General features: G+C 45.4%; 1 protein-coding gene across 3 annotated transcripts in view; it reads left to right on the top strand.

Moving 5' to 3' along the window:
• Window positions 1–21,745, top strand: part of LOC144128758 (myosin light chain kinase, smooth muscle-like) — a 44,398-nt gene extending 22,653 nt beyond the window's left edge. Inside the window, exons 5-11 of one of the 3 annotated variants that reach the window (XM_077662416.1) lie at window positions 2,777–2,918; window positions 7,568–7,767; window positions 10,110–10,262; window positions 12,862–12,907; window positions 16,981–17,055; window positions 18,278–18,353; window positions 20,784–21,745. In XM_077662416.1, the coding sequence (XP_077518542.1) occupies window positions 2,777–2,918; window positions 7,568–7,767; window positions 10,110–10,262; window positions 12,862–12,907; window positions 16,981–17,055; window positions 18,278–18,343 (682 nt within the window). In that variant the 3' untranslated portion in view covers window positions 18,344–18,353; window positions 20,784–21,745. Of the gene's footprint in view, window positions 1–2,776; window positions 2,919–7,567; window positions 7,768–10,109; window positions 10,263–12,861; window positions 12,962–16,980; window positions 17,056–18,277; window positions 18,354–20,503; window positions 20,557–20,783 lie in introns of those variants that run through there. The other 2 variants (XM_077662417.1, XM_077662415.1) reach the window with 2 other exon arrangements.
• The last annotated feature ends 360 nt before the right edge of the window (window positions 21,746–22,105 follow it).

Genomic DNA, 22,105 nt, shown 5'->3' with positions numbered 1-22,105 from the left:
CGCGATTTTTAGTGTGTGCAAGAAAACATGTAGAAACTTTGGATCCACGCAACCATGGAGGCACCAAAGATATAGAATGGACTGACCCCGTCCATTCTCAACATGTGCGAAACTCTGCGCGACTGAACACGGGTTTACTGTATTGGCGCTGCTGGCTGTAACGGCTTTCTTTCTGTACGCATTCTGTTCCTTTCCCATTTTCTTTCTTCCCACTTCTCCTCTCTTCTCCTACGAGAAGTGAGACGTTCACTACGGCTTTTTTTTTTCTAAACACCAACTTTTAATTCTTCTCCCGTATTTCTCGATAGGTGGGAACGGTTTTCGCTGGACTGCTGAGACGCGGGTAGCAAGCTTTAACCTTTCATTACTAAAACACGCAGAAGCATGTTGGCAGGACACTTGACCTCGTCCGCTGGGAGCCACTAAGAAGAAACGCAAGGAGGCTCATTCCAGGGGGAGCAAAGGTAGTCGAAGAACGCGCTGGAAACGCACAAAAAAGCAGTTTGGAGGACGAACAGCAAGCAGCACAAAACAGAAAGAGTGGGAGAGAGGGCGACTGAAGGGGAGGTCTCCGGCATGCGAGCAGGCTGCACGAAACTTGGCCTTGCTCTCTTGGGGCGAGACAAAGCTTTCTTCTCCTCCGCCGGCACCACCGGCACCTCCACAACCACCACCAAGCGGGCGAGCACCACAGCCGGCACTCCTCGGTCGGGGGCCCGCGAAGCATGTTGGCTGCGAAGCGCCGCGGGCCGGCGTGTATTTAAAGCCGGCTCTAACCTTCAAGGGCCGGCCGCTGGGGCGGATGCGGAGGGAAGCCCGGCGGCCTTTTGTTCGGCGCGACCCAGTGCCCGGGAGCGATGCCAAGGGGACCGGAATAGCCGCGGCCCCTGTCAGCCGCCAGACTTCGGCCTGCGGTGACAGCAGCGCTCTCCAGAAGAAGGGGGAGTACGTGAGGGCCCGCGGCTTCGCATGCCCGCAGTTATGTTGACCGACTCTCGGGCTCTGCAGGAGCAGGCTCTCGCTCTCGCTCTCGCTCCATTCACGCGGCCCACCGCTGCTGCAGATCGTGCGCACGTGTCCGTGCCTCCTCTGCTCGAGGCCTGCGCCGTGGCGGAGCATCAAAACGCGAGAGTTGCACCGCTATCGTCGTGCGCAGTTTTCAGCCGCCCACGCCTGTCGAGATTTGTCGTGCACTAATTTATTTATTAAAGTCCTTCGCTGACCCGCGGCCACAGTAGCTGCTGTTGCTGCTCCAGCCCGAGGCCCGTCTGGTTCGTTTTGCTCTGTGGCGAATCGTGTCACAGCCGCTGTGGTTCTGACCCATTCACCAACGCGTAGAGAATAAAAAATATATAGTGGGATAGAGAGACAGGTTGCGCGCTTGAAACAGAGCGCAGCTGCGCGTGCTATAATTTGCACTCGAGAGGATTGGGCCGTGCCACTGTTTAACGTAAGTGTTGGTGGCTGCAGACCGAGCGGGCGGCCACTGCAGCCGCAGAGGCCCTCGGGGACGCCATTCTGCCTAGGCATTTACGTAACCGTTTTGTTTGTTGAACGCTCGTCTCTTGTTGTCTGCCTCAGCGCCTGGTGAGACTTTTCTCGTAGAGAAAGAGAGGGTAGAGGCTGGGCATCTGGTGGGCCGCCTCGCTGTGGGCGGTGGAAGCGTGGGCGCACCGAGGCGGTCGCCTCTCGAGTCCTGGCGGCGAAAATATAGTCAGCGGAGGCAGGTCACTTTCTCTCGGGCGTAGGAAGTAGAGTAAATAAAGGAAGGAGGCTTAGAGAGATACTCCCTGCAAGGCTCGGAATATTTTGGCTCGTTCTCGGCGCTGTCTGACGTCATTTGCTCCAGGGCAGGCTGACGTCTTGCAGAGCTAAGAACGAAGTCTCCCTAAAAGGGTGTCTCACGTTTCATTTCCGACATTAGGCCCAAAAGGTTTCTGTTGTGGAGTCTTGCGTGTTTTGTTTTGGGCAGTGTAAGGTTGTAGCCCATGAGGAGCGGAAGTAATGAGACGGCGAGGGAAAAGTTTTTCTCGGAAAAGGGGGCGCTGAGGTCGCCCTGAGCCATATCCTTCGGGCGTCCTACTCCTCAAAATGGGAAAAAATGAAGATAGAAAGAAGGATGTAAGGAAGAGCGACGGCGTTGGCAGAGTAGGGGTGCAAATAAAACAGCCACGTGACCACTGGGAGGGTTCACATTTATTACTTTGAATTAAGGCCTGAAACCTTGATTAGCTTAGAACGTCTTTTGAGCGCTACTGGAATGAAGCTAACGACCACGATACTTTAAATTGCTAACAATTAAGTCGTGCCACTGGTGGAGAGTTAACGGTACTGTTCAGAATTACGCATAGAAAACAAACACCTCTTCGAAGAACGCACTCACGGCGAACGCAAGAAGCGCATGTTGCAGAGGCGCGGTCGTTCCTTCGTGCTTCCGCGCTTGCTTCACCTTGAAGACAACGTCAGAGGTGGCAAATTGACAGCTGCGTCTTTATCCTCTCGCATAGCGCGTCCGCAGCCAACCAGGAAGCTTTTAAAGAGAGAGAGCTTCAATTTAGTGTGTCCCTGTATTTAGCCCGACCTTGCTACGGAACGCGCCAGCTAACAACCGCGAAGCTTGAGTCGTTTGCTTCGGCACGGCCCAATGATGACATCGGGTGGTGCTATAAGTACCCACCGCGAGTTAACAGAATGCACGGCTATACATAGGAGCCGTAAAAAGAGACCTCGGGCGTATTTATTTTACATACTGATTTTTTCTTCCTTTTTCTTCCAGGATCGAAGGCGGCGAGCTCTTTGAGAGGGTGATTGATGACGACTTTGTGCTCACGGAAAAAGCTTGCGCCATTTTTGTGAGGCAAATATGCGAGGGTGTTGACTACATGCACTCCAAAAACATCCTCCATCTGGATATGAAGGTGAGCCACCGAGGGTTTTCCATGTGCCCTCTGCCTTTACTGAATTCTGTCGTAATTTCAGACGAGCAGTGAAACGGTGCGAGGGAGCAGCTCACCGAAAAACAGCTATTATTGAATTATATGCCGTTCAGTTTTTTCACTAGAACTCCTTTGTAAATATAATAAATTGTGCCCGAATGGAGGAGTGCTTCTTGTTTACACGAGTCGCCTGATTTCATCAGGCCAGCAATGACAGCTTAATGACTATTATCGACGCCTTTAGTCCTGTTTACGTTATGATACCAAACAAGATATGCTGTGTGCTGCGTATGCTTCTGTGTAATTAATCCAAATTGCTTTCGAGCTGGAGACGAGACTGTATATCACATGATTCGAAATACTTTGAACCAGGCAAAAGAAAAAGGTGGTACCACGCACACCCGAACTCTCACTCATATGCGCCAGCGTGCAAGGACATACGAATAAATTCAGTGAAGATTGGTCAGCGGCCAAATATTGCAGAAACACTAAGCTTTTCTTGTGTGGCTTGTGTCCTTACTAAAGCTTCAGGGTGTTTTCAGATTTTGATGCAAGACGCAATAAATAGATAGATTGTGTATCGTAATAATGTAATATTCCATGAAATGCACACTTTGAAAAATTTCACACCACGTTGTTTACTTTTGACAGCTGCTGCCACCTAACGAGGAACGGCAGTCATTCATGAAGTGGAGTACGCGTAACTGTAGTGCGAGCTCGAGAGTTAACAAATAAGAACAGTTGAGCTCGTTGTTAACTCGATTCACGTGCTGTTCTGATCTTACGATCGGGAAACATGTCATACACGGCTTCATACATTACGCATACGATTTTCTTATATTATGTCTTGCGTTTTGAGAGATGCGCTAGCAAATAACACGGTGATAGGCACACCTCTATCGTGTACTGCAACTCTGCGTTCTTCAACACGGTTTCCTTGATCAGTAGGCAAACCTCGGTACCTTGGGTTGCTTCAAGGCGGTGTTCGAGCTTGACTTGCTCGGTTCGGTTGGCAAGCAGCCTCGTAGACGATAACCAAGGGGAGAGGTGATCCCGATTTGCTCTTGCGTGAGATAAACATGGTGAACGTAGTTCCCTGTCCCTGAATGTAATTACCGTTTTGCCCACTTTGCGGCGAAAACAGCATTGAAGGAAAAAAGGCTGCCATTCCATCGACTGAGTTTACACATGTGTCACTGCACAAGTGCAGAACAAGATTGATGCTTGTTAGTTTAGTTGCCTTGCGGAGTGTAGAGCCAAATAAAATATTGAGCACGTTTGAATGCTGCTTTAGAGTGAACGCGTTGCGTCACTCGCTTCGAGAGAAATCGCTTGCACGCTCGGTGTGCGCGGCCCGCTCCAGGACAAGTCGCGGCATGTCACCTTCGCTTTTGCCAACATTCCTTCGTGGGAGGGCACAAAAAATGGAAAATAGTAAGCGTGATTTAGAGCAGCAAAGCAAGCTCTGACGCCTTCGCGACACCTCCAGTTTTGAAAACGTGCCAGAGAGACTCCACGGGCTGCTGCAGTACAGCCCGGTTGCGGGCTACTCTATCGTAACCTAATTACGCTGCACAAGAGTAGAAAATTTGTTAAGTTCATTCTTGAAAACAGCGCAAAGAACGGAAAAGAAAGAAATAAAGAAAGAAAGAAAGAAGGAAAGAAAGAGAGAAAGGAACAAAGAAAGAAGTAAAAAAAGTACGAAAGAAAGGAAGAAAGAAAAACAAAGAAGGAAAGAAAGAAGTAAAGGAAGAAAGAAAGAACAGGACGAGCTTCGTGTTGTCCGTGTCGTTGGTCGCACAGTTTTCTAGAATAAGCTGCACAAGAATACGATGCACTGTCGGGCCGAGGCGTATCAGAGATTTGCAGTGCTCGTAGAGACAACTAGTAAATATACTTTCAATCAAATTTTTTCTCGAACTGCTGCTGTGATCTCTGCGCCTGCTCACAGCCGAAAATAGGCGATAGCCATTTGATTAAACTTAGATCAGCGATTAATGTTTTTAGCCACCATATAAGCGCAGGATGGTTGAACACAGGAATTTAAAAGGTTTATGGCAAGAATTAGTTGCAAACATATCTCCAGGATGTCTTGACTAAATCTTTGGCGCCGAGGTATTTCGTATCTGAAGTATAACCCTCTTGGCAAAATATGTTTTCGGACCAGTACGAAACGGTATGAATATTGGTGAGACATGGCGTCCTTTTGGTTTGTCGTTTGGTTTGCACAAATCTCCATTAAGTTTCAAAAATTGAACCTTCTTTCCTAGCATATAATAGCCCAAACACGCTTGAAACATGTTCGTAGCTCCTGTCGAGTTGCAGATTTTGAAACGAGTGCAATGCACATAAATAGATAGCTCGTATGCTTTCCATAAACTTCAGTTCTTTTAGCAGCGAAAATTGCACTTCTCCGTTGGTGGCACATCTTACATATTAGAAGGCTTGTGCCTTGATTCAAAAGAAGATTAGTTGTCGATTAAGAGCACCACAAGAAGTTGTTACTTGGATCAATTGAGTTAGCTTTGTCTGGCAAGCTCGTTATCCATTTCGAACATTAAATGCTTTTAGCTCCCATTTTCGACAAAGGAAAAAAAAACAACAACATCCAGAAACCGCTGCTAACTAGACGCTGCACATGACGGTGAACTAAAAGCCTAAGACGAGAGTGAACACAAAGCCGAACTTATCAAACAGTTTGCGAAACATTTCGTCGGAATAGCACTTAACAAACAAAAAATATTTAGGGTAATTTAGACCCGAGCTACAAATTACTAAATACTTTATTGTATCTGTGTTTGCCCTTCATGGTTGTTTTCAATGTTTTCAACGTGTCGAACTGGATGTTTCAGTGAAAACTGTGTCGGCGAGCACGCGCATCACAACGTTATTACGTCGTCAAGCTTTGCTAAGCTCTTCAATCTTTTGGCGGGAGGCAGTATGAACCCATCATCTTCGTCGACAGCGCAGCGGCTTCGCACGTAACGTTGTGCGCTGACTAATGGCGTGGGCGCTTAATCGCGGAACTTTGTTTCTTGCCGCTTCGCAGTAGCAGCTGCAGCATCAACAGCCAGCGGTCATTAATCATCTCCAGCGGCTACTGACAACCTCTGGCGGCCTCCGTGCACGGCTGCCTTCCGAGCAGCGTTTCCAAAAATAAGGCGCGGAGAGTTGAGACAGAAAATAAAGGCCGATCAAGAAGAAGAGAAGGGAGTTGCGACTTTTATTGCGCTACTACGAAGTGGTGGGCGGGCTTGCACCTCGGCTCGCGGGCGAGACGAACGCGCGCCGGCGTTGACAAATGGACGGGAATTATTCGTGAGTCACGTCTCAGTAGTGGCACTCCGCAGAAGGGTTTCTTCGCGGCGAAGCGAAGATAGGAACTGAAGAGAGAGAGAAAATAACGAAAAGCAGTAAAATAAAAAAAGGCATTCTGGCTTTACGACACCCGTGGGCTCGCGGTTTCGTCCGTCACCATATTTAGCTTGACGCATACCGCGGATGATGAGATCCACCATGTTTGTTTGGTTACAGTTACAGTATTGTAAACCTACTTTATTACAAAGATATTAAAGGTAATGCATTCTTTAAATAGCGTAATTAAGGTACGAGGGGTAAAATTGATGTCTATAAACCAGTAAATAGTTTAAACGTGCAAAGGAGGTCGAAAAGTGTCAAGAAATTTACTGGAAAGCTGAAGTGATAAAAGTGGTTTAGTGGGGATCCTTCTGACCCGCAGGCTATGAAAAAAAGCTTGGCTGTTTGTTATTCGCTGCTTGTTCTCGCGGCTGAAGTTTTAACTATTGTGGCGCATAAAAAGTTGAAAGAAAAGAGGAGTAAAAACATAAGAAGTCACCATGGCAAAGGTCGTTGAAAAAGAGGACTCGAGAAATAGCACCGATTTGTGATATTTTTTTTCTGAACAAAGTTAACCGATAGAGGGCGTTGGAAGGTAACTCTTTGTACAACACGCCAGAAGCCCTGTACACACGAACACAATAGCACTGGTGCTTTCACGGATTCAGAAAAAGAGCACGCGGCTTGTAACGTCTCTCGCATGCAACAGCAGCGAAATTATCTTCATGCGGCAGTGACGGCAGCTGGTGATGAATGGGATGCACAAAGTGAGGCACCGTTTGCATCGTTGAAAATGGAACTAGGTCGGATGGCACAATAAGAAGCACATAATGCAAATCTGTGGGACACTGGCAGCACCATAGGACTGTATTGACCTGCCCTGGGAGCCCACACTGTATATTTTCACCATCCTTAATAGCATACAGGATTCCTTAGTCGGTGACAACACTCTGTCAGAAAGACGTGGAACCGGTCCTGACTTTATCATGCCTAAGCATTCGGCACACAGCTCACAACCACCTAAAGTCTTGAAGAGATGTAACAGCCTGGAGTGAGTGGAATTTTCATTGCGTTGCTTCACTCTTCAATGTAATGAATCTTGCTTATTTCCTGTTCACTGAACGGAACACGTTGTATACACGACCAGTTACTGCCCACGTCTTTCGGGAAAAGGGCAGACTTTTGGCCCTCGCCCAATCGAGCAACTTGAGTAGCAACTTGAGTGCACGTATTGGAGCAGAGCACAGACAACTTTTCCTGTGTTGTCTTCGCAGCCCGAGAACGTGCTGTGCACCACCCGGACGGGCAACCGCATCAAGCTGATCGACTTCGGCCTGGCGCGTTTCTATGAGCCGGAAAAGAAACTGCAGGTGCTGTTCGGCACGCCCGAGTTCGTTGCGCCCGAGGTGGTCAATTTTGACAAGGTCAGCTACCAGACGGACATGTGGAGCGTCGGCGTCATCTGCTACGTCTTGTGAGTGTACAAACACTTGTCTCTTAAACACGCGCGCACACAAGAACGAGGCAATGGTTCAGCGGGCGCAGCTAAGAGCTAAGGCTGTAGGGGCCCTACACTAGGGCCTCTTCCCAGTTCAGGGGGCGCGAAGCTTTAAACTGGATATCGTTTACACCACGACACGAACGCTGCTCAAGCGGCCGTAGTGGTCTTGGACGCGGACGCCGCGTGGACTGAAGGGCTCTCGGCTATATAATTCACCATCCTCCCGACTGTAATTATAATAAAGTTCATCAAACAATCGATCACACGAACGCGTTCATGGACGAGAACGCATGCAAGTCACATAAGCTTACGCACATGCCACGCGGTTACACGCACGTACAAGCCCCACGCCCCTTCCACACACACACGAACACGCAAATAAGAGAACATGCGTTAAATGATAGCACAATTTCGCGTGCAATCAGACTACGCGGCATTAATACGTGTACAGGAGAGGAACTTGGCGTCGTCAGCGTCGCATTTAAAACATATTTTGTGTGCTGATTTACACTGGAATTTACAACACGAATAATCCTTTCAGTCGTGGCACTGAAATGTACAACAGGTACGGAGGTTTTCACTGAAAGATTGCTGGACAAATGGGCTGCGGCATAGTTAAGTTTATGTTCGTGCTTCTTTCTTTTGCTCGTGCGTCTTGAAAGTGCTGAAAGCGAAAAATGGAGAACCCTTGCAATAGCACAGCAGTTTTCGCTACCTTTTCTGAAACCCGAGGTCGTCGGGCTTGACTTCGAGCTTCAATTGTCAGACATGCTTAGCTGGCGAAGATAAGAGAAAACTTCACCAGAGCATAGGATTTGGGGCTTTCAGTTTCCTGCTGTCTCGCCGCCTCCGGCTTTGATTCTGGACGATAACAAGCCCTCTTGTCGAAACGTCGGCTAACTGACTGAGCAACCCCCTCTACCCTCCATATCCTTGAACAGTTTGTTTTGTGTTGGCTAGCAATGTCAGCTTTGTAGTGTTGTGGATCATGTATTGTACTGCCAGCCGCAGTGCGAAAAAGCGTGCATACGTGGCTGGCTGTCTAAGATATAATTGTCACTAGCGATACAAATTCAGACAAAATTTCAGCATCAGAACTATCGCTTATGTTGACACGTACATTTTTTCCCTACTTGTTTGTGGGCTCTTTTGAAGCGGATCTGCCTTCTATACAAGCTGACGTTATTACCTTCTGGCTCCTTCAAGCTTGAAAAATTCGCTTCCTCATTACATCACTGCGTTTCGAAGGTGCATGGATGTAATTAATACGGGAAATATTTGGAAGCTTTTTCGCGAACACTGGTGGCATTATCCAGCCCCAAACATTGGTAGATGAGGTCCGTCCGCCAATATGAAACGGAGACTCATGTCCTATACCGCCCACTGGCGTCTTCTTCACGCTGTCAGCTTCTGTTTGAAGAGGAAGTGGGAAACTGCGTTTGCAGGCCTTCTTTTCAACGTAAGCTGACCGCCAAGATTAGCATTATCATTGACTATCCCGAAGGCAAGCCGTTACGTAGGTGACAATATATTATTTATGTCGTAATGCGTCTGTAAATTGGCTAGATATAAGTGTATAAACAAAAACAAATCCATGCTTTCTCGCATTGTCGGTAAAGCGTCCAGAAACTTAATACTTATCCGCAAATTTAGTAACTATGTCGCGCTCAGAAACTGCTGTTTGTTGGAGTCGTCTACACATAATGATTTTAGCAGTGATAGCAAAAAAAGTTATGGTCATGGAATAAAAAAGCTTTGCGTGCCTAAAACAATACAAATAATAGCGTCTTCCTTCACATCAAAGGTGTTTTTTTTTGTCTTCGCCTTCTCATCCAAAGACTTCTAGCCCTCATTTCTAAATTATAAACTTATTATTCCTTATTTATTTACTTAAATACTTCGTCTTCGATCTCTTCATCTTTGTCCACAAATTGCTCAAAAGCTGTGCCAGGGCTTGCGAATTTTGAAATGTACAAGGTTGAGACGAATATAGTCCCTCTCGCGAGATTTTCGGATTTGCTAAACAACGATGGGTGTGAGCAGATGTGAAATGGCAGCACATTAAAAATCTGAACATGTAGCCATGCCTGTCGTCACGGTGGTTAGAAGAAGCGGAGTCTGTTGAGCTTAGTGCGTAATTTTTTTTTATACGGATTGTAAATAACGCAAGTACTTGAGCTAGTTTGTGAATAGCTGGGCACATTGCAGCAGTGAACAACACAACGATATAGTATTATGACAAAAAGGCTGGGAATATGCTGTAGTTTAATAAACAACGGCTACAATGTCAGCGTTTCCTTTCTGTTACACCACAGGCTTTCCGGGCTTTCACCATTCATGGGAAACAGCGAACTTGAAACAATGGCGAACGTGACAAGAGCGGAGTATGATTTCGACGATGAAAGCTTTGACGCGATCTCGGAAGAAGCGAAGGATTTCATCGCCAAGCTGCTGCTAAAAGACAAAGAGTAAGTACCTGTAGCTATTATTTTTGTTCTAAAATAGAAATTGGTACTGTTTGTAAAAATAGAGGGATCTAATGATTGCGAACGCAACAGGTGGGAACAACTCTTATAGGCAATGATAAACAAAAACGCAGAACTGAAGGAGCGCGAAATAGCACCAGCTAGACAAAATTCTTACTCTATAATCCATAACACTTCCCGAGTGTCCTTACCGATACGGACATTAGCAATAAGAGACAGGCGGATTTATTTATACCGAAAGCGCTGAGCATTAGGCATCAGCGCTGAGCATTAGGCATCAACGCAGAGCTGATCACAAACCCGAGCTTAAGCTCCCAGGACATAGACGTCACTAGAAAAAATGAACAATGACAAGAGCATTTCATTCTCTGTGAACCATTGTGTCTAGTTGAGCTTTTAGAGGGTTTATCAAAAGCAGGCGTTTGACGATGGCTCACAGTTTGTAACGCGAACTTCGATGCTTTGTGGCCTCTGAAAAGAACGCGCCCGTCCTTTCGAACACACGTCACTGCAGCCACTACACGCGTTGCGCAGAGTTTTCCGGACCTTATTCTGCCTGTGAGGCTAAAAGTTAAGTCTTCAGAATTGCTTGTCTCAAGCGTTAGCCAATATTGCTTGGAAGCCGAGCGCATTCAGAATGTTTGCTTTGTTAACAGCCAGATGGATATGCTTATAATTGATTACACGTGCGTACATTCGCCCGTGTATGAATTAACAAAGAATAACCGCGGCTTGACGGTCAATTAGGCGTATCGATGTAGCAAGACCGTTTCAGGGTCTATGCGTTTCGCCTCTGAAAATGTTCAGTGTGTGGATGTTTGGAACCATTGTTGGAACGTAATTTAGTGGTCAGCTTTGGCTGTTGACAACAACATGTCGAAGAGCTTATAATACCAGTTATATTGAATATATTCTGTGCGAAAGAACTCAACCGATGCAGGCTCATTCTGCTGCAGGCTGTACCTTACATTGCCAGGGGCAGCTGCAGCTGAGATTTCGAAGTTCATTCTAGACTGACCACTTGCAGAAAAAGGTACTGCTCGTCTGCACAAGTTAATAATCAACCAAAGCGATGTTAGGCGCAAATCTAGAGCAGGCACGAGACGTCTGTGCACTATTTTCTCTTCATTTATTTTAGAGACAAATGACTGGACAGTGCTTGAATTAGCTAGTGCTAAATCATCGAAACGACACCACAGACAGGTTCAGTTTCTCTGAGTATTAATATAAAGAAAGGTGCTGCGCTCCTTTGCTCAGTTGTTGGAATGCAGAAATAATTCCGAATGTTTACTTCACATGTTGGTAGTTGCTCGGGATTTTCTCTTGTCGGCCGAGTGCAGAGCTTTAGTGTCGTGTTCAGCGCATGTTACTTGTCCCGAGTTCGCCTGGCTGCATGCAGTTAAAGAATTCGATAAACGGATGCTGATTAATGTGTCGTCAGACTGGCTTTGTTCTTCTCAGTTGATTCACAACGAGCTATGAGTAAAATAAACCACAAGTTCTCAGGGACTTGTAAGTATTGATGGAAAGGCCCAGAGCTTAATGTGCCAAAACTACAAATAACCTTAACACGAAATATTTAATGGGAGTTGGAGAATAGTTATGCACATCCTGGGTTACTGTTATCTCAAGAAGCCGTGGAAAATGATTCTGGCTTGCACATATCAAAATGAAGATTTAAAGCGCGGTAGTGTTCGTGTGCACGAATGCATTAAAACTACTGAATTAGCAACTGCATTATGAAGTACTGGCTGGGAATGATTCTTTCGTGGAACGTGGCCTAAAAGTTGTGCGGCTATGAAACAAGTAATAATAGTTTTAATGATCGCGTAGGAAGCGGGCACACACAAGGTTTCTAACAAAATCTCCTTGAGCCTAAGTTTGTGAGCCGGTAGGTCGTATACCTATACGTACTGCACTAAAATATCCGCGAGTAATTGTAACAAATGCGTAATTCATATTAAGGCTCAGCTGTTCGCAAACCAAGGGCGTAGCCGTCCGGAGGTGGTTGATGGGAACGCGAATTTGCTGCAATGGAGGACAAAAGCACAAAGAAAATGCTTATGAAAAGTTTACCCTTCCCTCTGCCACACCCCAGTTTTATCTTTATTTGTTGCAGAGCTCTGTGCAAAGCAATGGACTCTGAACCAAGTTAACTTCTTGCAAACAGTGCATAATTGTAATTTTTATTGCCGGGTTTGTGGTTCTCTTTCTGGTTTTGTAAACGAGCTGTTCAAAATGTTACTAGTAATTCAGACCGCACCATTCCATTCAACTTCAACCAGACAAGCTGTCCATACTCATGAATTCAACTACAATAGCAAAAAATGAAAATCAAATTTTGCGCATTTTTCTGTAAATTTTCGTAGCTCTCAGTTGTCTTTTGTACAACTTATTTTGTATTTTTATTGGATCTGTTGCAATGTGTTGATTTTTAACATGGGACCTAGTGGCTACTTCAGTGCTGAGTTCTTGAATCCTACCTCCAAGAAACTTGTACTATGTAACCAACGGCTAACAAGCAAACCTTACTTATTCTGATTACGGTTTTTGTCCCTTTCCCCCCGCCTTCTCTTCACAGTGACCGTATGACAGCCGCCCAGTGCTTGAATCATCCGTGGCTTCGGGTAGGTGTTACAACTCCTACGCCTATAAAGGATATTGAGGCGCCAGAATTTCAGGTTGGTCACTTGCCGCAGTGCCTTGGCACCGCGGCAGCCGCCCCCAAATGCACGACCACCTGGCCACCACACCCCTTGGTTCAGTGTTCGTTGTCGACCGCCTTTTCCCGTCCAGACCTGCGGCCTGCCCCGCACCCTCGTCGTACAGACCCGTCGTCTCTGCTCCGAGTGATCCCTCCCGAACCGCGTTTGAAACGAACGATTCGAAAAAAGGGAGACCCACTGAGACTGTGCGCTGAAGCTAAAGGGAAGGAGATTGAAATTGTGATGCAGATCTATCACAGAAAGGTAGCTGTGTTTGAGCAGTTGTGCAGGGTAAGAAATCATTGCCTTCCGCTGCTGAAGCGTAGGTTGTTACTTTATGAACAGAAAGTAAAATAGGAACGGTGTCAAAGTTCGTTACAAATGCGGTGAAGGGAGTAGGAATGTGTTAGTTCTATACTCCTTCGTTACCATTATTTTGTGTTATAATTCTCAATCCCTGCGGTGCCGATTTCTACGTGTACGTTAAATACTTCAAATAACGGTTTTTCACCGCGCTAATATTGTGCTTAGAAGTTGTTTCTGAAATGCGGTGATGGAAGTAATGCAGTAAAGCGGAGAATATACTTTCAGTTGCTTCTGCAGGAAATATGTCTGTCTTCATGTTGCAGTATTTTCTAACCCAGAACCTCGTAACAAGGTCATGGCTCGGGCTAGTGGGTATGCGTTATGATCCATAGCGCAGCAACAAAACATGGGACAAACACAAGCGCCAAGCGCTTGTTAGCGCTTGTGTTTGTCCCCTGTTTTGTTGCTGCGCTATGGATCACAACCAGAACCTCGGTTCACTGGACATATTAACACAATCGTGTACACTGACATCACCTTCCGTAACAGACTGATTTTTAGTAAAACTAGTGCACTCTTCATAGTAACAATACCCTTGGCCATTTATGTTTAATATAGCCCGCTAACCTAGAAGAAAAAAGCATGACAAGCATGTACTGTCTGGGAAAAAAAGTCCTCAGGACCCCGAAATGCAATTTCGGCTCATAAGTACCGCGCTTTTCAACGATAACTTCTTACGAATACTACACTTATGTGCACATGAGCCCAACTTTCAGCTGCAGAAGTACGGTCTCTAGCCACCTGCTTCCCAAGCAGCAGAGGTAATCGGCCCAGTATTGCAACAGGATGGCTCCATCCTGGTCCTTTGTGGGGCCGGCCTTTGCCAATACGGTTCCAATGTTGGGCCAATTACCTCTGCTGCTTTGGCTATAACGAAGCTATCTACTTTGGTCGACGCACACGCGCCCTTGAGAGTTTTGTTCCTGATAATACATTTTCTTCTAACCAGCACGCAGCTTCCTGCGTTTAGAAAGGCATCTAAACTTGGACAAAAATGTTTCACGTTGCAAGAATCAGGCTTTAAAAGCCTATTCGCGGCGTTATGGGAAAACCCTTTTTACGTTTGTTTCGTTGATGATACTGCTAATGTCCAATCACTTGGTGCACAAATAGAAAAGAGAAGGTGCACAGGTATGGATAACGCCACTGAAGATAAGGGCACTAAAGTTATGGATAAAAAAGAATATAAAGACGGGTGACACATGTATTGCAACTATATTTATACGGGTTCTGCTGCTGGATTAATGAAGAACAGAAAGGATTTTCACGGCGGCTGTTAGTGGTACCATTGACACGCACATGGTTACGTCACGCGTTGCACAATAACCTGTGACGAAGGAGGCAAATGACTAACGTGAAGCGAGCGGACTTCGCACTTCTCCGACGTGGTACTCGTTCAGATATACAGAGAACAAACAAGGAAGTTTAACATAGCCGTGGCATTGTGATTTGCTCAGGAATAAAAAGAGCAAGCAAAAGGGGTTTCGCATCGCTTCAGCATGGTTACTAGCGTGAAGACGAATTCCAAGCTAAGTGTTTCGCGTTAGTTACTATGTCAGCTTTTTAACGAGCTCCGCCAAGCTAAACTCTCTTGTTTGGTTGCGAACTTAGAATGCTGGATGTCCCCTTCAATTCAAGCGTGTTTCTGAAAAAAAAAATGATTTGGCTTATGGTTTATGGGGGCTTAACGTCCCAAAGCGACTCAGGCTATGAGGGACGCTGTAGTGAAGAACTCCGAAAATTTCGACTACCTGGGGTTCTTTAACGTGCACTGACATCGCACAGTACACGGGCTTCTAGAATTTCCCCTCCATCGAAATTCTACCACCGCGGCCGGGATCGAACCCACGTCTTTCGGGTCAGCAGCCGAGCGCCATAACCACTGAGCCACCGCTGCGGCTTTCTGCAAAAATAATGCACCAGCTAACCCGAAGCGAAATTCTGTCCAAGTTCCTCACCTCCTCATGTCCTTAGGAAAGTATTCCTTTGGCGTCGCGCTGCCGTGATTACCAGGAAGTTGAAAGTAAATTCAGCGGCCCAGACCAGCATGAAACTGCGTTCGTCTATTCGTTTATTCATGCTCCATTTTAGGTCTATCAGCGCCGACGCGACTCCAGCGCTGAAGTTAGTTTTGAATTTTTCATAAACTGTGCGTGTTATGACCGGTAAGCGGCTCTAATCACGGAGAGCTAGACTGTCAGCGGCGGTGGTAAAAAAACTGTGCGTGTTATGACCGGTAAGTGGCTCTAATCACGGAGAGCTGGACTGTCGGCTGCAGTGGCCCCATTTCAGTGAACGCTAAACGCAGATCATCCATGCACTGGGATTTCGGCGGACGTTAAAGAACTCTAAGTGGCGCACGCCAAGCAGGTGAAGCGAGTCAACTACGCGAGAATGGATTAAACACACAGGGCGCGACTCTTCTTTTTCGTTTTTGTCCTATTTTTACGCTAAGGATTATGTATCTTCCAACGTTTTAATAGCCGTTGCTTAGAAATGTTTCGAGGGCACTAAGCAGCGCGCTCAACCTTCGGTTCGGTAGACCCCACTGCACCCTTCGCTGTGGCCGGCCTCAGACAGTCGAGATTTGATATAGGTGATGTCGAATGGCGTGTTTTTTCTCTCACTAGCTCTTTTTGCCAGTGAGTCAGATGGGCTGGACAGCATGATCAAACGGATTGCGCGGGGGTGTCCGAGTAATCGCGAAGAACTGGAAGCACTGGCCTGCCACTCGCTAGACTTCATCCTCTTAGCTATTTGCGATTGCCGCGGCGGAGGCACAATTGAACGCCCGTGGGTGTAAGCCGCAGCCGCCTGCAAGGAGTCTGAACGGTCGTAAATCTCTGGCTTCTGCGGTGTCTCGAGTGCTGTTTCTGAGAGCGCAGAAAATAACTGTCAGCGTAGCGGAATCTCTTCGGCACCACGTCTGGTTCAGCACCACGCGTTTTATTTTTTGCTGTGCCATATTCTAATTTTACTCTTTAGGTACTTCCGAATGACGTATACGAGAGAACAAAGTATGGGCATTCAATTATTAATTACTCTACAATTATGTGTGACACGCGCAGTTTTTCTGTTTTCTAACTAGTTTTTCTCTTCCTGTATAAAACTCATTCTCAACCTTATTGGAGAAATACCAGTGGCTATTCCCTTTATTATTGCACGCTGGGATAGGTCGAGCGCTTTAACAGCTCTTAACCAGGGACGTTTAAGCTCACAATAATGAAAACATATGCTCGCTTTGCAACGCTAAGTGCTTGGCTATTTTCAGTACGTGTGCACCTTACGCTCTCGTCCTCGCATAAGAACGGGGTTGCACTGCGAAGCTTGGTTCATTTTGCTTAGAACTCATAAAATGCGGAGCAGAAGCTTCGCTTTACTTGTTTAAAAGCAGCTTGCCGCTTATCTGAATTTGTAACGTACAGCTTTCTTACAGTCTTCTCATAAACCGTAAGCGTTGAATGGAATCGAGTCTTTGATATATAGCTTTAAAGAATGGTTTCTCCCAGGTGAGCTGTAGCAGCACGTGCAACTCTCATGGAAGAAACAATGGCTGCTATAGGATCATTTATATTTCCTCGTACTCCTGTGCCGCCAGCTCTTAATGTATTTCATTTTTCCCGCAACAGAAGGACAAGAAGAGGGATGACACACAGCTGGATAAGAAGAAGCTGAAGCGCTTCGTCATCAGGAGGCGGTGGCAGGTACGAACTAGCACCCCTTGCATTAGTCTTCGGTTGGTGCATTGGTACACATACTACATATGTGCAAAATCTAAAGCCTAGTACCTGCTGCACTTGCTGCTGTTACATGATGACTGCTCCTATGTTATGGCCCTATGCTCTTATGTTATGTGAGTACAACAACACTCGCATTCTCTTGGGAGGGCAAATTAGGATGTCAGTTGAACGAGCCTCGTGCCCATCATATTAGCATGGTTTGAGCAAATTTGGCAAAGAGATAATAAACAGGTGTGAATTGGCTGCTTACAGAGGAAATAACAATCCGTTGATACGCTGTAGTAAACGTGTAAGCTTCACGTTCTAGGAAACCTCTGTGAGTAAGGCTCAGAATTCTTTCAGAGGCAGGGAAATCAAAAACCTGACGCTGGGACTTCGCCCACCGGGTGATTTTCGGCGCAGTTGAAGCCTGACTAGGGTGGTTCTATTTATAGTTTTACTTGAGTAATTTCTGATCATTTGATATATTTGAAAAAATTGGCCCCTGCCTTTCGGATCGCTTCTTCGGTGTTCCCGAGTAGGATCGGCAATCGCACTCAGTATGCAGCGTAATCGGCAGGCATGAGGTTGTTTTATTATTACTTTTTTAATGTTTGAAGAATTTGCGTGAGATGTACGGCACACAGCAAGAAGATGATAGGAGCGCAACTCTTTTGCTGGCTTTCTCCTCGCGCGTCTGTTGAAAGCAACCTAGGAGTTGAATGCAGGGAGAGATTTCTTATTTTATAGAAAGACGCCACTTGTTAAGCCTGTAATCGCACGAAGAAATCGGCCCCTTAGCAACGAAGTCAAGTTGCGAAGTACTCTACTTCCCGTTAGGAGCTCAAAAGTAAAGGAGCTTGGCGACGGTGCTAGGAACACGCGTGCTTGGCGGTCTGCAGAGTCGCAATGACTGTTGCTGTCTGCCGCACTCTATTAAAGGATGACTGGGCACTTTTCAGACGACGCGCTTTTTAGGGAGTTTCTGTCGCGAATGTTGACTACGTAGTTGCACTTGATCACCATCCTTCCAGGGCGGGACGATCTCGTATCTCTAGCGAACATACGACCGATAACTCGGCTTGCGTGACAGAAAAAAAAGATAAAGGTGCCTTTCAGTGTGAGAAACAGAGAGCACCATTTAAACGCACGACAATTATTCCTAATACGTTTTGATGCCAAGTTTTGTTGTGCTCTCCATTTTCAGAAAATGGTGAACGCATTTTTGGCTCTCAGACGCATGGGAGCCACCATCTCCCCATCTACGCCTTGAATGCTGAAAAGTAAGTCACGCGCTTACCACACTACAAATGTTTTGTTTGTGTACGGGACGTTTAGGGTAGGAACATTTGTCGAACACTGCGTCACTTCTTAAACGAACATAAAGGAAGAGAGCTTGTGACTGACTGCCGGTTTGATTGCATCGTGCTAACAATGCCCGCGCGATGTTTCTTTTCCCAGTGCACGAATACGCTTTGATTCCCCGTTGTTTTTATTAGCTTCAGGCTTGCAAGAAACAACAATAAACGCAGCGTATTGCATCATGCAGAGGCAGCTTAGTGCCGCCGAAGTCTCTCTTTTGAAAAGTAGGACTATATTTGAACCTCTGGAAAGGTGGTTCATTGTGAGTTCGTAAAAACAATAGATCGACGCATCATTCGTGATGCTTATACGAATTGAAAGGGAAAAGAAAACTTAAATGCCTATAGTAACTATAGGTGTCATTAATCGCAAATCAGTTTCAAAATTGTGTGCTCCAGGCTTATTCTGTGAAAAAAAAAAGAGTCTGATATTTTTTGGAGAGAGTGTGCTGCAACTCGATTCGAATCTGATTCAAGGAATTCATTACAAAACGGCAATGAAGCGAGAAAAATTGCTGCGTATTTTCTTTTGGAGTAATTTTTCATCATTCTGACTTTTTCTTTAGCGCTTGGGATAGCAAATCCCAGATTGAATTCAAGATATTAATGATCACTGTGAGGAAGAAAAGTATTGATGGCCGTAATTGCTTTCGGAATTATGTGTTCGCAGGAGGACAAATGCATCAAGTAGACGCTGTGACCCAGTTATATAAAATGAAAGCTTGAGCAGAAATTAATTTAAAAGATATGATCTGAATCGACAGGTTCAGTTCATTAACCGTCCACCGTGCAAATAATGTTAAGTTAATTGAAATTGCGATGTAGAAAAGTGGGGACGTATGAAATCGAACGTGAATGCCATTAATGACATTATGGAGGTTATTCACGTATGAAGGATATTTTGTGGCGTACGATAACATACCGCAGTTATAAGCTACTTCTTATCTGTAGCGAAACTCATGTTATTTCCAGACTGCCTTCCACGTGAATTGTGCTCGAGGTTATATTGGAGTACATACCGATTACGACGCCGCTACCGGATGTACGGTTTGCGTCGATATAATAAAAGCTATGGCGTTTGTAACACTGAAAAATTTCTTATTCTCGCACTTCACTTGAAATGCACGTTTCGGTTTGTACTAAAATATGCACTGAACACGAATGAATGAATGCGTGCAGTTGGTCAGGCTTCTTCAGGGCACTTCGAAAACAGGAGAGAGCTCATTAAACGTAGTGCGGCTTCTTTGAAACCGTTAAAATGTAGATGTAATTGGGTTCGACAAAACTTAGTGTACGGTAGTAGATTATCACTGAGGCTGTTTGACAACCTTATGGGGGAAGGCAGGCCTGCTTAGCAAAGATTCAATGAAGTTTTTGATGGCTGGGTTATAAGCGTAATACTTGCCGTACAGATGCAGCTTCTTGTATTTGAGTTGATAAGATGAGCCGCGAGGCTTTGCAAATTCCGAAAGAGTTTTCCTTGCGTACCTTGTGAACGGTCAGATGTCGTCATTGACAGTAACATGATCTTCTTTTAACGCGGCATGGTTGAATAGAGTGGTATCATTGGTTTTGAGAGAAACAAATTCTGCAGTATTCGGCCGGCACGAGTTATCAGCTCCACGTACGAGGCAATGCGCACACTTGGAGCTGCCCGAGTTCTGTCAAGAAAAAATAAGCAACCCAGCGAGCAATGCAATTACTTTCTGCTCGGCATCTGTTGACATTCCTGACGAAGTTTCAGGCATGCCTCAAAATAAAAGATTACTGCGCCCCTATCAAGTTAGTGCACTGTTCCCAGAGTGATCATAGTTATGTTTTTAATATTCTGGCTCGATTGACTGCAATTTGGACGCCACTAAATTTTTATTTTCTTCTCCTTTTTGAAAAACTGTCTGAGTTATGTATGGTTTAATGTATGTACACTATTAGTAAAGTTGGATAATCATTTATCGTCCCTCCAACATCCTTATTCTGTGTAAAGTGACATTCGTTCTGTTAAAAAGCTCTTGATTGCTTTGTTTATTAATGTTGCGTATTTTTCTACGTGATATCTTGCATAATGCTTCTAGGGTGGCAATCTGCCGTCATGACGTGTAATCCCGAGGTGAAGGAAGCCCCTGTCAGGAGGTCTCCCTTTGTCACAACTCGTGGACATATTGTACCATGTATGCATATCTAAATAAATGAATTATTGAAAAGTAAACATTACATTGGCAGTAAAGCTGCAATACGTTCTCTCACTCCTTGAATGTGTTGTACTCTATGTGGAAGAACAGGCATTTCATTAAGCGTTTCTTTGAGTACTGAGCCTCGTCCAGTGCACATTGCTTGTGATGTTTTCTATTGCAGAACCTCTGATTTTCCAAGACCCACCATGTGTTCCCCTTGTCTCTCATCCCAACTGATCTTCGACGAGAGGAGACTAACGTCATGTTTCATCGAGCCATGTCTGTTTTTAACCACGTTATCTCACTTTTTGGAAATGGAGCAGGATGTCACACACGTGCATGTCTATCTCACTGTTCTTTAAGCAGTTGCCGTTAGTTCGAATTACACAAACTGCGTGATAACACGAAATGTAAAGAGCACGCGTTAACAGAAGCAAAATTAGGTTCTATTACAGAGCGCAGAAAAGAACAACAATAGCGGTAAGTTTAGAAAACTTGGTACGCAGCACCTTTTCACACCAGAGACAAAACTGGGCTTTGAAACTTGCAGCCTAACTCGTACAACTGCGTCAGCTCTTTTGGCTCAACTGTTCGAATTTACAATTATTTAATGGTGGCAAAAACAACACGACCAAAATTTGCCGTTTCAGGCTATCTTTACTAAGCACTCTATGGTCAGATTTTAAAAGAGATCTGCGCCCTGTGTGACGTGCTGTTCAGGTAGAATCATTTGGAGAAATATTTGAACTGCGAGCTAAAGGGTCTTGGGCAGCGAAGCTTTTTCTAAAGAAGACTTCATATTTGTTTACACATCACTTGTATTCCCTGCCATCATGTATTTCTATAGGCACCCATTTTAGCACACATTGCAAGACCCTGTTTTAGAAGTATGCTTTAGAAATAAACAAAAATAAACCTTGCCTCTTCGATCAAGTATCCTGCTTTGTATTCTTCTTTCTACGTGGGAACTTCTTGGCAACAACGTCCCATGCAAAACGGTTGTCTCCCATTCCTTTATCTCTGTACAGTGTTGGCGTGGACTGTTTTTGTATAAAGGTGTTTGTAAAACGGTAAAAAAGACGTTGTGCTTTCTGCTGAAATGTTTAATAAAGTTGTCTGTTTCTTACCAACCGCTTCAAAGAATGAGTCCTGTTTTATCTGCTTCTTGCCGCGACAAACATTCAGCTCCGCAAAAAAGCATAAGCCAAAGAAGTGGTCGTGATGTCCGGATCAAGCATGTTTTCTTTGTTTCCATCAAGAGAACATTCATGCAGTAGATGCTGCGAGGAAGTATCATGTGCGGTGATTGATCTTCGAAGGAACTTAGAACTATCTCTGCTAGTTATACGAGTTAGGATGCTTAAGCAATCGCCACATCATGCTCGAAAATCCTTTTCTGTTGCAGGCGTGTGCGATTAAAAAGAGGTAAAAGAAATGAAAACCTTCGCGTTGGAACGTGTTGCCACTCACACGTGATGCGAGGAGGAAAAAGAACAGCCCGCT

The sequence above is a fragment of the Amblyomma americanum genome, chromosome 4 (genome assembly GCF_052857255.1).
Source record: "Amblyomma americanum isolate KBUSLIRL-KWMA chromosome 4, ASM5285725v1, whole genome shotgun sequence".
Lineage (NCBI taxonomy): Eukaryota > Metazoa > Arthropoda > Arachnida > Ixodida > Ixodidae > Amblyomma > Amblyomma americanum.
Note: the sequence above shows the minus strand (reverse complement) of the source record. Positions and strands in the feature narration are given on the sequence as shown.